Source organism: Zosterops lateralis (assembly GCF_965231275.1).
Source record: "Zosterops lateralis genome assembly, chromosome: 20".
Classification (NCBI taxonomy): Eukaryota; Metazoa; Chordata; class Aves; order Passeriformes; family Zosteropidae; genus Zosterops; species Zosterops lateralis.
Genome location: NC_139780.1, coordinates 5,385,543 through 5,401,628, shown reverse-complemented (window position 1 = coordinate 5,401,628; position 16,086 = coordinate 5,385,543). Strand labels below are relative to the sequence as shown.

The following is a 16,086-nucleotide window of genomic DNA, read 5'->3' as shown; positions in this document are numbered from 1 at the left end:
CACAGACCACAAAATATCAGTGGAAATTAATAGTTCCTTATAAATCACAGCAGGCCAATGTTGGGTCTGATGCTGCAGGTATAATGGATGCTTTGTATAGCTGTGGATGTCCTGTAGCACATTTGCATTTTCCTAAATACTGGGTGCATCTATTCTTATTGAGGAAGTCGATGTTGCAGGGAAGGCGGGTGAGATGAAATACATTCTGTAAGTGGAGTGGTTTGCCCAAATCTCTGAAACTTAAAGACACAGGTTCAGTTTTGCCAAAACAAGATGCAAGTGACAGACCTCTGCAGGTCTTAGCCTGCCTCCTGTTCAGGCTTCCTGCAGCTGGAATAAGGAAAACTTGGAAGGGGAGATAACTGTGGTGGGAAGGAAATAAGATAAAGAGAAATGGTAAACCTCTAGGAAAAGAGGCAGTGGCTCACTGGCAAGAAGTTTTGTCTTGAAATCCAAAGAAGCTTTCCTTCAGGAAGTGATCACTTGATCCCTGGGGGCTCCATTCATTCATCTTGCTCTTGACAGCTCACCATTTCACTGGCCCAGCTGCTCCTATCTCATACCTCCTTTGACACTTCCATTTGCCTGTAGACTCTCCTGATACTTGGCAGTGCACAGGCCCCATAGCAATGCTCACCTGGTTCAGTAAACTAATGGAATGAACCAAAATCTCACTTCTCATTTTGCCTTGTGTTTTCTCTCTTCTCCCTCTTCCTTCCTTCTTTCTTCCTCCTTCCTACTCTTTCTCTGCTTTGCTTTCTTCTTCCTCCTCGTTGCTTCCTCCCACCCTTCCCCTGCCATGCAGAACGGGTCTCTTCACGCCTGACCTCGCTTTTGAAGCCATAGTGAAAAAGCAGGTGCAGAAGTTGAAGGAGCCAAGTCTGAAGTGTGTGGATATGGTAGTGAGTGAGCTCACATCCACCATCAGAAAGTGTAGCGAAAAGGTAAACAAACAAAAAATCAAAGGAAGGTCAATGCCCATCCCCTTCCCACACACTTCCCTGCTGTTTCTCCACACACACCCACCCACCAGGAACTTCAGCAAATCTAGAGAGAGAAAACTGATATAACAATGCCTCTAGAGGAGAGCAGCAACCTGCAGGTCCAGGAGCAGTTTAAAGGCAGGCCAAGGGGAGTGGGTGGCAACTTATGGGCTCTTTAGCTGAGCAGTGAGCTGGGACCTAGTGGGTTACTCTGGCATGACCTTTTCCTCTGTCAGTCTCAGTGTGGATCAAACCCTTTGTAAGACCAGATTGCTGTGCCATTGCCTGCACATTTGACTTCTTAGTTGTTATTTCTGGGACCCCTTAAATCCAGGTACTTTTGAGAAAAGCTTTTTCCAGGCATTACACCCTCTGCATCATTCTCCTGCTGATTTCTCACTCCATGGGCAATGCTCAGGGGGAAGTAGTGATGATATCACGAGTAGTGATGCTTTTTCTTGCTTGCTGTGAACCACAGGAGGTGAAGCCTGAGGGCAGCAGCAGGTGGAGAGTGACAGGGAAGGTGTCGAGTACTTCCTGGAGGCTGGGGCAGGAGTGGCTTTGACTCCCAGGCTGGTTCCCTCCAGGAGAGGGCACCACATGCCTCCTTTAAAAAAAAGGCAGATGTGGCAATTGGTGTTAAACTTACCAGCGAGAGGCCAGAAACGTGGCACAACAGAAGTGTGTTCTGGAAACTGAGTTGGAAAGGACTGTTTGATGGACTGTTTTAGGACTTGGAAATTACATTTTCCTTTTTCCAGGGTTACAGCCAGACTTACCAGCATTTTGGTGAGTCTTGAATTGGGAAGGAAGGGAAGATAAGAATTGATGTGAGTTCAGAGTGAGAGCAAAAGATGAGTTAATAAGGTCTGGCTCATTTAGGAATGCAGAGCTCATTGCCACCTCTGTAAAGGACATGTCTTTGATGTGTCCCAAGCTCTGCGCAGTCTATTTCTTGAGGACTCCTGCCGTTGCCATATTGTGGGGTCTGATGTCGTGAGGCAGTGTAACTCATTCCCAGCCTATTTCTAATGTGGATTTTTTATTTTGATGGGTGTGTCTGCTTGCACTGTGTTCTGTATCCAGCTGGTGATGTCTGCTCTGGGTGGGGAGAGAGAAAGATGATGATAAAAACCCTAAGGGTGTTAAATTCTAGTTTCTCTATTGGACCATGTCATTAGAGTGGCTGGATACCCACTTGCTCTGTGGATTTTTAATCCATGATGTGAGGATATTCCCAGGTGATGCAACCTGGGTAATCCTGTAAGGAAGGTGATAGTGACACTGTAGGAGACTAATGGCTGTGGTTAAAGCCAGGGAGGAAGATATTAGATGTAAAATAACCACCTGAATGAAAACACATAGAAATAGTACTGGAAGAAAAAAAGGAAGACTTTAGTAATGTTTTAAGTCAAATGTCTGCATGTAGTGAGAAGGTTAATCTTGCCTGTACCTCCCTCTGAAAGAGGAGAAAGAAAGAAAAGGCCACTTAAAGATTGCAGCTGGACTGAGATGGGTTCTGATGGCATAAGGTAGTAACAGCACAGGGACATTAGTAAATTTGCAATATTTATTTTGCATGTTATAGCTCTAACTGCTTGACATGGACAAGAGCATGTGCTATTAGGGGAAGCATCTGGAAAAGGCTACTTTAGGACTGATGCTAATTGTAAGGTAATACCCAGCCTGCCGTGTTGTGGACTGCACTGTAATGCTGCATCTGAAAAGATGACAAAAACTTTTAAATTCATCTGAAGTCCTGCAAGGCTTCTGGAAAGGAAGGCTGCTTGGGCTAACACCTCTTGAATTAGCTTAACAGTCCTGTAGCCTTGGTTTGTTGCTGTCCTGAACTGTTGTGTGTTACTGTTTATGTTCTCTCACAATTATTTCATTTCACCCCAGATGGTGAAGAAATCATTGTATATACAGTTGATAAAGCTGTAAAGATTGACTATTATGGGACTATTGAAGAACACAGAAGGTGAAAAACCCATCTGTGTTCACAGTACAGTTTTCCTGTACGAAAAGTTGACTATTTCTTGACTATTAGACAAAGTTGAGGGCTGAAGAAGACAGCCTTTAATAGCTGTCCTGTGACTGACTTGATTCTGAGCTTCTTGCTATTGGAGAGTAGCTCCAAAGGCAACAGAAAGCTGGTTATAAGCATGCTCCCTTGCATTTAGGAAGATAATGTTCTAGCTAGTGTTTTTCCAAAAGCAGGAGCCTTCTGTGCCAGACTGCACTGCAGTGTCTCACAAGTGCAGGAAAGTCTTGCAAGTCAGCAGCCCTTCAGCTGAAGGTTGATCTTTGGTGTGCTGGCAAGGACTCATAGAATCTGCAAAGAGGGGAACTAAGGAACATTGGGACAAATTGGTTTTCAAAGAGGGCTGTAAGCTTGTATTTTGATTGAACAGGAAAATGATGCTAAAGCAGGATTGAAACCCCACTGAGCTGGGACATGATCCCAGGCTGACAGACTTTACCCCTCGAAGGGTCACCTGCTCTCCTGTCTTTCAGAGTCATGGCATTTCTGGGTGCTGTTTGTCCTGCTGGTGATAACTCCTTGCCCCTGTATACCCTGTTGCATGTTCCTTGGTGATGTGACATCCTGTGGCTTGTTTATCCTCTTTCCTTGCCCACCCTTGCTGCTCCTGTGCATGCTTGAGGTCAGAAGCTCCTGCATGGGGACCAATGCTGCCAATTTATTTTTGCATATGGATGTTGCTGGACGAGCTGGGTTCTGAATAAACAACTACTTGTTTTGCACTTAGTGTGCGTTTGAACTGGTTGGGATTGGGATGGTTGGGGGAGGTTTTGTGTGGTTTTTGTTTGACTGTGTTTGTTTTTATTGTTTGGTTTTTTGTTTTTTTTTTTTTTTTTTTTTCATTTGAAGCAAAGAAGCTGAGACTTGCTTAAAGGTTTTCCAACTTCCTGTTTTTCTGTTTGACATAACTTGCCCATCTATCCTTTGCCAACCCCCTCAAAGGAAACAGGAAGCTTTCCCTGTCTGTCTCTGAAGCAACCAGCTGCCTGAACCAAAAGATCATGAAGAACACTTAGTTTTTTTGCTTCCAAGACAAGGTGGTACTGGGGAACACTAATTCCGCTTTTTTCCTGCCTCTGTGGCCTTCAAAACCAAACCATACATTTAAAAATAGTGTCAAATCTACTCCAAATTCCTGTTCTAGGCTGTTGCAACATGCTTGAATAGGAGGGGGCTCAAAGGGTTTGAAACCATTTGTTGGCAGATGTTAGGAAATTGGTGGTGGTTAGTGTGGGATCTGGCTTCCAGAAGTAATGCTGCACATTTTGAGACTGTTCCTTGTAGCACGTTATAATTATGTATACAAAACAAAAGGGAAAACCAGTTTAAGAAGCTTTCATAAATGGAAGGAACAAAATAAATGCAGTACATGCCTTGGGCAAATGATATTTTCTTTCTATACATCTCCTTGAGCAAGTATAAAAGACTGATATTGGAAAATACTGTTTGACGTTATAGTCAAATTGGACATAATATAAAAAAACCCCAGGGAAAGTGGTTTCACAGGGGGTAGGTGAAGTAGGGAAGACAGGGCTGGATTCTGGATATAGAGGATTAATTTAATTTGACTGTGCTGGGCTTGACCTGAGATGCAACTGTTGCTGCTGTAGGAATCACTAGAGGTTTATGACTCTTGGCAAGGAGGCAGGTGCTGTGTGAAACCCGGAGGACTTTAAAGATGCTGACTCTAAAAGTGTAACTCAGGTATTATCTCTGTAGATAATCTTCCCTTGAATCACAGCTACCAGAGTCCTTCTCCTTCTCAGTGTGGGCAGAAAAGGATTCACTCCTCAGTAATGTGGCAAAAAATGTGCTGTAGATGCAATGTGAACATAGATATCAGCTATTGTAATCCTGTCCCAGCACGGTGGAGAGCAGGTAGAAGCAGCTGGATGCCCGGAGCATGGTGTTTCTTGGACACATGAACCCTTGAGCTGGTCAGATCCTCTGTCTCTGCTTGCAGATGTTGGAGGGAGGACAGATGCTTTTGCTTAGTCCTTCAACAAACAGGGACTGAAATCCACTTCACTTCCTGGAGGACTGACCAGGTTGTAAGAACAGGCTGTTCACCTGCTTAGCCTACTACAGTGAGATGCTGAACATCTAGAGGAACTACTCACTTTAATGGGAAAAACCCAACAAGCAAGAAGCAGTGCACTTATACCTGGGGTTTGCCAAAAGCCTCATGACAGGAAGAGTGTGGTGAGTTTGGAGCAGGGCTCTGGTGAGACAGAAAGGTTGCTGCAAGACTGAAAAGGGCTTTTCTCTAGAGCCCAGAGCAAGCAGAAATTAACTTTGCTTGCAACAGACCTCCAGGAACTTGGAAAAACCTGTCTGCAAGTCCAGCTTTCTAGAACTTCCCTTGAGAATATCTGGTAGCAAGGTATATGTGTGCATGTGTACATGTGGGGGGCTGCAGCCCCCATTTTACCTCCCTTTCCCATGTGCACGTGTTTCCTCTCTCCTGCAGCTCAGCCAGTACCCTCATCTGCGTGAGGAGATGGAGAGGATTGTCACCACACACATCCGTGAGAGAGAAGGCAGGACCAAGGATCAGGTGGGGATCAGGAGTGTGTGTCATGAGGGAAATGAGTGGGGGACACCTTTTGAAGATGTCTAAGTCAGGCCTGAGCCGAGGGGTGTCTGGCTGCAGAGGGGATCAGATGAACAATGTCCAGGGCTCTGTGTGCCCCTGTTGGCAGTGTCAGTCACTAACTTCTTGCTCTGTGCCTCTCTTTGGCAGGTCATGCTTCTAATAGACATTGAGCTGGCTTACATGAACACAAACCACGAGGATTTCATTGGCTTTGCCAAGTAAGCCCCCACCCTCCTATTGCCTCCTCTTCTCCACTTGTATTTCCTGTGGCTCTGTCCTATAGCTGCTCCAGTAAATGAGATCTAGAGGCCCTGGTGCAGATGCTATTGTCCCAAGAATGGTGCAGCTCTCAGTATTGCTTGTTTTTTCACTGGCTCTGGACTGCAAGGCTGGGGTGAGAATAGAGATGCATGGAAGGGGGTGTTACAGTATTAAGTGTGTGTCAGAACAAAAAAAATCCAGCAGCTGTGGGGGGCTTAGTGACCCAAATGTGGTTCACGTGGGAGTGAGAAGATGAGTAGTCCAGGCTGAGAGAGTAGATGGCAAAAGATGGGGTTATGAAGGCTTGGAAGCCAGTGGTGGGGGACCCCAACTCACTATAGCAGCTAACCAAAGGGAGGAGGATTCAGGTGATCAAGAAGAGCCTTAGAAGCTTTCAATGTCTCTGCTGTTGTTTTCAGTGCTCAGCAGAGGAGCAGCCAGATGAGCAAGAAGAAGGCAGCTGGTAACCAGGTAGGCCAAGTTCCATCTCCTTCACTGCTGCAAGGAGGATGTGTTTGCTGCCTGGAAGCTACCAGGTGGACAAGTGGTGGACTGGATGCAGCACTGCTCTAAGTTGTTTTGTTGTGTTGTCTTTTTTTAATTCATCAAACTATTTACAACTGGAGGATAGTGGTTTAGGCCCCCTGCAGTCAGGAAGAGCTGAGCATCTGGCAGCAATGGAGGGCAATGGCAGCTTGATAATCACTGGTCTTGCTTTTCTGGTAGAAATCCCTATTAATGTTCTGTAAATTCCTATTTGTTCAGCCTCTTCACTAACTGTGCCAACTCTCCTGCCAAGGTGAGAGGTACAGAACACTGTGTTGGAACTGTTACAGGACTGTCCTTTCTAGTTGTCTTTCCAATGAGTGGCATCTACTTTTTGAAAAGAGATTTCAAGAGAGTTCATGAGCCCTTTTTCTGAGAAACTGCACTGGAAGTATATAAATCTCTGTACAGGAAGATGGAGGGTGATGATAGCCATGGTTGTATTGGGTATGGATTCGAACACACCCATGGGAGAAGACAGCAGTAGAGGGGAGGACTTCCCTTAATCTTCCAGGAACTGTAAGGAGTATACACAGAATTAAAAAGAGACTACTGGCACTTTGTCCCAGCTTTGCTGGGGACATGGCAAGACTATCTTGGCTAGAAGATCTTGGAAACAAAGCCTTACAAGCAGCTTCATAGAGAATGGAAGCAAATGCTTTTGCTTAGTGTTTTAATTTAAAAGACATTCACTCCTGACATCCTTCCTCTTCATAACAGAATGTTTGGCCACCTCTCCTTGGACATGACATTGCAGAGTGTTTCAGATTGTTGGCAGGCAGGTGTTCTCAGCAGGTTGGGCTGGCCAGCCAGCCATTTTGGAGCAGCTGTAGGGAGTCCCATCCTCTGCAGTCCCTTACAGTAGAGCTGAGCGTAGTAGAGTGCAAAGGGCAGACTCTGGACCTACTTGTAAAATGCTTTTGCTTTCCTGTTGGCAGATTTATTTTGGGATGGGGATTACTTGTGTTAACACCTGGGGTAAAATATTTGGTACCAGCCTCCAATTTATTTTATTTTATTTTTGAGCCTCTCTTCTCCTGCTCCAGCTTTCCTGGTAATAATCTCTCCTCTCTTTGCTCCTCTCCTGCTCTCTGCTCTGCTGCTGTTGCTATGGTTCCCCTTTGCAGGATGAGATCCTGGTGAGTAGAAGGCCACTCAGCAGGGTGTGCTAATGAACATTAATGTTGCATCTGGGAAGGCAAAACCAGGGCATAAACACATTATTCCCTCTGCTGCGGAATAGGGAGAGGAGGGAAGCTGGCATTAGACACAGATGAAGCAGAAACGAGGTGGAAAGGTAGTATGTTGAGGAAGAATTCAGAACTGCAGATACATCTTTCGAGTGGGTGGAGATAAAAAGCAGCAATCCAAGGATGTGTAGTTCTGTTCCACTGCCCCCTCCTGTCCACACGGAGAGTAGGACTAGCTCGAGTGTAGAAGGGAGGAGATGGAGATCCGAGGCTCCTACATTTGCCTTTACAGAGTAAATTGCCAATTAAATGATCCTGTACCTCCAGAGCAGAGGTAACCAGGTAGGCCAACTAGGCAGGTTGTTCAGACAATGCAAGCTGCTAATACACAGTGCAGTCTCATGGTTTTTCAATGCCAGGAAGTTTTCAGCAAGCATATCTATACAGCAAGGTACAAATAATGCACGCAGATGTTTCTGCGTGTGAACAGTGCAGTAATAGTAAAAGCTAATGCCTTTAAGCTGTTGCATACCTGCATTTGATTATGGCACATGTGGGGTTCTAAACTAGCACTTGGTGAATAGGTGTCCCCTAAAGAGTAGTAGCCTGGCTTCTTTACAGACTAAACTTCTAGGAACTTGTCTTGCCCTAGATTAATATGACTGCCCAAATACCTGGGTATTATGAACTCCAGGGTACTAATTCCAGATGCACCATTTTGTTCTGTTATCCTTAGTGACTTCTTTTACTAAACTCAGTTCTTTCTGGGGTGTGTCCTGAACTAGTTCCCTCTACACTGAATTGAGTGAAGCACTCCACACCTGCAATGTGCTGAAAGGTGTGCTGGTGTTGTAGTTTTCTCTAGGCATGGCCTTTTCTGCGTGTCCTGCTGTGATTTGGTGCTTGTAGGTTGTGCCAGTGTCCAGGGCACTGCTGATGTAATTCTTTCTGTATCTCTTTCCTCTTGGCAGAGGGTATAATGCACAGCACTTCCAGGTTCCTTCCTGCCTCCTTTTTATGCTATTCCTGGCCCTTTTGGGGCAAGGACCTTCACTGGCTTGTTGAATGGGGGGCTCTTCTGGCAGCAGCAGAGAGCACCATGTTCCTTGTCTTTCCATACTGCTCTGCATGCAGGGATACCCTTGTATCCTTTCTCTGTCACCTAAGACCAGGAATGATTGTCCTTGTTAATGCTCACTGCTTCCATCCCCTCAGGTGATCCGGAAAGGCTGGCTCACCATCAACAACATTGGGATCATGAAGGGTGGCTCCAAGGAGTATTGGTTTGTCCTGACAGCAGAGAACCTCTCCTGGTACAAGGATGATGAGGTGAGTAGCTCAACTCTGCCATGTGAATCTCAGGCATCTGATGAGGACAAGCACTTCAGTGCTTGTAGTACCCATACACTGGGTATTACAGATGAATCTTCTGAGTGCTGTCTGCAGCTTGTGACAAGCTGAAACTATCCTTGGGCCAGGCTCCCCATGGACTCAGTGCTTGCTGAGCATTTCTGAATTGATGTGAATGTGCCTTGTTTGACGCACAAGGAGTAATATTTATGCTTGAAGTTCTGGCTCAGTGGAAAGTTGACAGGCCCTTGGAATGAATTTGACCTTTATTCGTTTTGCTGTGGCAGCTGTGATCATCAAGGGTGTGATGGGTTAGTTCCAAGATTAGGACTTTTAGGCATTTGTTAGGCAGCAGTGAGTTTTCTGAAGGCACGTGGCAGTGATTTCATGTATCTGCTGGTTACAAGAAAAAAGCTCCCTCAGAGCAAAGCAACAGGAGCTGTGGACCTGAAGCTCCATCTCAGGTGCTGGCTCCTTCTGATTTAGAATAAATTACTTAATCTCTCCCAGGTCCAGCTCTTAAACATGCAAAGTAGGAATGTCTTTTTGCTGATTCTATATTGAATGTGATAGTTAATGTGTTATATTTAAATTTGAGTTGTAAATGGTCAGAGTTCTGCTTATCAAAAGTACAGTGATGTGTGGAATATCACTGATATGAACATGGACCAACTCTGTAGAGTTGCTTGATAATCTTGAATATTAGCAATTCTGGCAACATGCTGTGATGTGTTTCTGCTTCAGTGAGAATTTTCATAAGCAGACAGAATTGTTCCAGCTGAAATCACTGTCAACAGTGTCTTGCTTCCTATGCAAGACAAAGGTAGATAATTGTCCTTTTTGATTACTTTGAAAAGAGAAAGAATAGCTGGATGGTTCTGGTAAGAATGTGATTGAATGGTTTAGTGTCCTCAATGTACTGGGAGATGAAAAAATTTCTGGTATGATGTAATCATAAGCTCTGAGTTGATCAGGGTTTCTGATTGCAAATTAAGAAACTTCTCTGCCTCTTACTGTGGTTTGTGTCCCTCAGGTGTTGTGAGGCACTCAGTATTGTGTCTGGGAGCTGCAGCCAGGCCTGGCTTCTTGTCTAGTTGCTATCAGTGGGCCTGTTTCCCTCTCAGCAGGTAGAAATGATGACAAATACAGTGATGAATCAGCCTCCAAATATTGCTTTCTGTATGGAGATGGCTGCTGTGCTGCTATGGATGAGCAGGCAGCATTTTCCTAATTAAAGAACTAGGCATTGAAATGGCTTTGCTAAATCAGTGTCTCTCTGCTGTAAGACCCCTGCCCTTTGTGTTCAGAGTTGCTTGGGGAAGCTTCCCTCTCCTCTGGGCTTCATATGCAGGTCGAGTGGTTATAAACATCAAGTAGTTTAATCAAAGCCAGCTGCTACATCTGTATTACAGAGATGATCAGAATTCCCTGTTCTTCCCCCAGGGAGTGGGAGGGAAGGCGGTCTGCAGTGGGGATGTATAAACTGTTGATAGATTCCAGTTGTCTGGGATGGGGATTGGACCTCCCTCCCCTCCTGAGGGAGGGCAGCCTTGGGGGTTGATAGCAACTGGAGGTCTGCACCATTTCCCTTCTGCAAAGCTGCTTAATGAAAACAGTTCCCTGCCAGCCCCTGTCCCTTAAACACAGAGACCCAGCACTGATGAGGTCTGAGCTGCCTCTGAGAAAGGAGCCTTTGTTTTCAACTGAGTGGGAGCAGGGGGGAAAGGGAAGTGTGTGTTTTATTTGCTTCCTCCCCAAGTCAAACTCCTTGATCACTCGCTCTTGTGGGGGACAAAGGAAGCCACGTCTGCCTGGACTCAAATACTGAGTCAGGCTAAAAGTTTGGTGCCTTTGATGGGCAGCTGGGAGAGCCTTGAGGATGGGGATTCCCATCCCAAACCTCAGTCCTGCATGGAGCTGACTCAATACCCAAGAGCTGCTCACAGTGCATGGTCCCCTGTCAGACAGGAGATTTTTGCATATCTGTTACAGAGCTCTTCTTCACCAGTTCAGGAGAACTCATGTCCTCTTCAGCTCCTGAAACAATCTCATGTGGTTTTTAAAAGCTTGTACACCATGGTCTTTCTCTGCTTCAGCTCTGGAAGGAAGGGGGAGGCTGTCTGCCCCACCCTGCACTTTTGCGGGCTCTCTTGTCCTAGTTCCCTTGTGCTCTGGCTGCTTTCCAGAGGGAACAAGGAGAAAGCTGAATCTGCCTTTTGTGGATGGAAGTGCTGGTAGCAGAGCTGTGGGTGCTGATGGGGGAAGGAGCAGGGTGAGGTGGTGTGTGGTAGGTTGAGGGTGAAGGCTAGGCCAGCACCTCTGGGGCCAGGAGGATTGGGGACACTGCCTCTCCCTGCCCTGTCCCACAAGCCAGGACCCAGTGTCTGTGGAATGAAGACATCTGGACCCCATTAGTGAAATACCAGTCTTTCCGCAGTGCTGGCTTGTTTTTTCTCTGCCTCTGAAGAAAGGAACTGAAGCTTAAAATGTCTTAAAGGGCCCAGCTTTCCATGTTAGCAGGGATATATGGCTGTTGATGCTCTGGAGGGGCCTGAAGGAGTGTGCTGGGGAATGGGAGGGGAAGGAAAGAGTGGGCCAGGCGGGGGTGGAAAGTTGGCTCCCCACTCTGCCTTGCTGCCAAGAGCATGTGTGTGTGCTCCTGGGCTCTCTGTTTTTCTTCCTGTCTCTTCTCAATGAGTCAAACACTGGCCCCATGGAGAGTGGCCCCACAGAAAGCTTGGCCTCCCAGGACCTGGCGACCCTCCTGAGGTACCTGCACCTCCTGAACCCTGTGGGATCATGCAGTGGGAATGAGAGGTGGGGAGGAGCCTGCTCTGGCTGCTGGCAGTACAGAGTGAGGTCTCCTTGCTCAGGGAGGCCATAGTATCCCAGTGGAGCAGCAGCTCAGAACCAGAGCACGCTGGGCTGCTCAGCAAGCACCACAGTGGACATGAGGCAAGAATTTGATTTGAATACTCCTTCTGCCCAAGATCCCTTATGAAATGCACAGTGCCTGTGACTCTGCGGGGCTTTCCCGCTTGCTGGAAAAGAGGATCTGTGTCTTGGACAGAGCTGCTGGTGACAGGGACCTTGTGGGCAGGATGGAATGAGCACTGTGCTCTGTGGTTCCTGCCAGTAAAGCTCACTCCCTGCTCTGCAGGGTGACTGTTCCTGCTAGAGTGCCTTTGTGCCACTGTGGGCTGGAGTGTTTGCACAGCTGGGTGGATGGATATATCTGCTGCTTCCTTTGGGAATTTGTGTGAATGTGCAATACAGATGGAACCTTTTGTCCTTACTCAGGTAAATCATGTACTAGAAATCTGGGTCTTGTGTGAATGGGTGGCTACATTAGAAGAATTACCTTAATTGCTTGTGTGAGGGTATTCACATGTTGCATGCGATGTCACTGCATTTAAGAGCTGAGTGCGTACAAGGAGGGATGGCTGCAGAGTTTTAGGTACTTTAGGTGCATGCAGGTGCTTTGTGATCCTTGCAGATCACATTGATTCCTGATGCATCAGTTGTTGTTGAGCTTCTTCTCTGTCTTCATGCCTTCTCTTCTGCTTGAAACATTCCTGTTCTGGGGAAGATGTGACCTTATTGACAGTCAATAGATGGCTGTGTATTCTGTGCCTGTCAGTGTCTCTTACCCAATTCTAGTTTACAAATAAACACATGGATCAATAGACGTTGTCCTCCCCGCCCCCCCCACTGCACACATTCACTTCTCTATTCTCTGGCCCCTTCCACTCCCCAATCCATGTCCTTGAGGCCCAGATCAGCTGGTAGAAATCCTTTTTTCTTTCCTCAGATGCTCCCAGTCATCAGAAGTTTGCTGTGATGAGTTGGCTGCAGTCAAGTTTTTGCATCCAGCTTGTTTTAAAGAACATAAAAGCAGATCTGCTCTAAGGTGGTTCCTCTCCTGCTTTCATGCTGCTCTCAGGTGCTCTCTGGAACATGTTCATTTTCTTTACATTTTCTGGAGCCTTTTCATTCATGCACTTATCTTTTTTCAGAAGTGCATGTTTTCTCATAATCTTACTCAGTTTTAATCAGTCCTCATTTATTCTTTCACTGTTTCTCTTCTTTCTCTGTCAAACAAACATCAAAGCAAACACAACATCCCGAGCATCCAAACCTCCAACTTTGAATCCCTTGTGGGCTTTTCTTTGTATTACGAAAAATATTCTTTACACTATGAACTCCTCTTTCTCCAGTCACCTTTCTGTACTTGAACCTGCCTTCTCAGGTAGCAAAGCACATCACAGTTGTGCCTCTGACAGGCCCGTGTGTTTATTTCTGCATTTTATGGCAAAGCTTAGCATGTGAAACACAAGCCATCCTGAACAAAGCTACCTTGGGTCAAGCACATGAAACTGAAAGAAATAAGAACGGGATGAAAGAGACAGAGGAGAAATAAGAGGGTTGTGAGTAGGCTGGTGAACAGGCAAGTAAAAGTGATGATCAGGCACGGCTCCAAAGGGTTAGACCCTCCCAGGCTGAGGGATGAGTGACCTCTGCATGCAGCCATCCCCAGAGCCCACCCTCTCCAAGCATGTCTCTCTGCCGTGCAGGTGTTGCCGTCCCCGTGCAGCACTGGCAATGTGTGGTGTATCCCAGCACAGCCTAACCAATGTGCAGACTACTGTACAATCTCGTAGTCCTGAACAGGTAGTCTGAACACTGGGCAGACGGAGTGGAGCCTCTGCGATCTGCTCTCCGGCAATCAGCAGCTCATTAGTCCTCTCCCCTCCCTGCTTTTGGGATGGGGTTGAGCGGGGCAGAGATGGGGTGAACGAAAGTCCAAGTCCTGATTGGAAAAACATCCTCGTCTGGCAGCTGGGGGAGAAGAAATGCTGCTCCCTGCATGTTTCCAATTTGGAGCAAGTTTCCAAGCGCCTTCCTCTTCCAGTGCTGGTGTCAGGCTGGTACCTGGATTCCACCTGGGGTATGCTGCACCTTTTTAGAAAGAGAAAAAAAAAATCGATTACTGCAGTTTGAGGAGGAAATGCTGTGAAGTCTTGGCTATCACCCAGGTGCGCAGAACTTGTTGCTTCATTCAACTCCTTTTCTTCCCCATGGAGGTGTGTGGGAGGATCCTCAGGCCCCATGCACCCTCAGCTCCTGTCCTGAAGATCAGTGGGTCCAAGCAAAGCTCAAACACAACCAGCCTTTGCTTCCAAGCCCTCCAGAAGGTCCTTTGACAGGGTTGCAGAAGGCAACCTTGGCCAGCTGCCCTTGCAGATCACCTCTGGCTGCTGCAGGAGCAATCCACATCCCTTCTTTCTCTCCCCCCACTACGCCCTGGCATTGCTGAGCCTCCCTCCCTCTTCTGGTTTTTGCTCCCTCCCTTCTTGCTTCCCTTCTGTCCTTCTGCCTCACTTGACGTGGCAGTGGAAAGCTAACTAGACTCGAGGGAGGAGCTTGCTGGCTGCTGGGAAGGCAGAGTTTGGCAGGAAGTGAGCGGCTGACGGATGGGGTTGCGCGGGGGAAAGGAAGGTTCCCTACCCTGCATGGAAACTTGAGGAATGCTGTCGCTTTCTGTGACGCCTGGCTCTCATGTAGTGATTCCAGATGTTAGTCCCTGCCCACACGGTTTGCTCCCTCTCCCTGTGCTGCAGGGATAAAGAGGACTTCATTCACGTGTCTCCCTTCCAGGATTCCTTCTCCTAGTGTGGCCAGTTAAGATTTGTGACTGAAAATATGAACACTTGGAACTCCCATCATGGCACTGACCATGCACTGGGGAGGTGTAACCCACCCTCTCTCAGGGGTGTGAAACACTTTGTGTGTGTGTTGTGCTTTACCTTAGCAAAGCAAGTCAGATACTCTGGGATGGTTCATCCCTGTCTTGGCACAAGGACAGGGAGAAGTGCCTGGTTGTCCTTTGTGAAGGCTGGTGGGCATTGCTGTGACCTTAGAGGGTTCATGACAGTGGAGTTTTGGGCACTACAGCCTCTCTCAAGCAACTCAGGTTTCTGCCTGTGCTTCCTCATAAAATCCCTGAAGGCTTCCTAGGGTTGCACTTGGCTGCAGGTTTAAATCTGTACGTTATTTCAGCTGATGTGAATAAAAATCTTTACTTTTGTGCAGGTGAGTTAATTACCATTTCTGTGCTTACTAAGCCAACAGTAATGGTTGTGATTAATCACATGAGTCCAGGTCTAGTGTCTACAGAGCTTTTGAACTAAATCAGCTTAAAATCTTAGGATGTGTTGTTTAAGTTAAACCAAGGCAGCTTTCTGATGTAAACAAGCCATTACAGCTGCTCTGCAGCTTGGGGGAGGAATCATTCCTATAAATTATGCTCTGAGGGTAAAAGTGCTACGGGTGGGCTGTGTCTGAGAAAGATGGTCTCAAGATGTGTGTATGTAGTGGGATGACCAGGGCTTCCTGGAGGAATCACATCTCAGAAATTCAGCTCTTCTACTTGCTAAGACAAGAAGCAGAAAGCAGTTGGTAACATCTTGTTTGGGGGAGTGGAGTGGTTAGTTCAGCTTGAAAAGCTCAGCTCACTTGCTTTCAAATATTCCAGACGCTTTTTCCTAACTAATCTTTTAGTGTGCATGTATTCATAGAGTGCGTTTATTATAAATTACAATGCTAATGTTTCTCCATTGGAGTAGAGTTTTATTACTGGAGTTCCCAAAATGCTGTGCATGTGTTTAACAGAAACAATTTTACTGAAACTCCAGGCATCTCTGGGGCAGGTTTGTTTACCCATAATACTTTACATCTTACAGGAGGGAAAGGAGATTAAAAGGTTTAAACAAGATGAATTTCTCCTAATTTCATACAGCCCCCAATTAAAACAATGGCAATGTTTTCTCCTGTATCCACAGACCCTTGTCTCTGTGCAGAAGAAGGTGTTTGTCATAATGGCTACAGGGAAACCTTTAATTAGTTTATTTATGCTCCAAATGCAAACTGAGACCTAATAATTCTGCCAATTATTTCTTGTGCTGTGAGTGCCAATTTCCAACCTTAGGGAGCCCACACATGCATCTGTCAGCTTCATTTTGCACGTATCCAAGAGCCGGAAAATTTACTTTGCTGCTGAGGCAGTCCAGGTGAATGGAGGGAATGCTTGGAGTCATGCTGGCTTGCTGCCTGCTG

The 16,086-nt window shown here is 46.5% G+C and overlaps 1 protein-coding gene across 6 annotated transcripts in view; it reads left to right on the top strand.

The window, feature by feature from the left end:
* Positions 1 to 16,086, top strand: part of DNM1 (dynamin 1) — a 65,398-nt gene that overhangs the window by 32,576 nt on the left and 16,736 nt on the right. For 4 of the 6 annotated variants that reach the window (XM_083876001.1, XM_083875999.1, XM_083875997.1 and 1 more), the window contains exons 11-14: positions 5,498 to 5,584; positions 5,771 to 5,841; positions 6,304 to 6,355; positions 8,836 to 8,949. In XM_083876001.1, coding sequence (XP_083732127.1) covers positions 5,498 to 5,584; positions 5,771 to 5,841; positions 6,304 to 6,355; positions 8,836 to 8,949 — 324 coding nt within the window. Of the gene's footprint in view, positions 1 to 805; positions 945 to 5,497; positions 5,585 to 5,770; positions 5,842 to 6,303; positions 6,356 to 8,835; positions 8,950 to 16,086 lie in introns of all 6 variants that reach the window. The other 2 variants (XM_083875998.1, XM_083876002.1) reach the window with 1 other exon arrangement.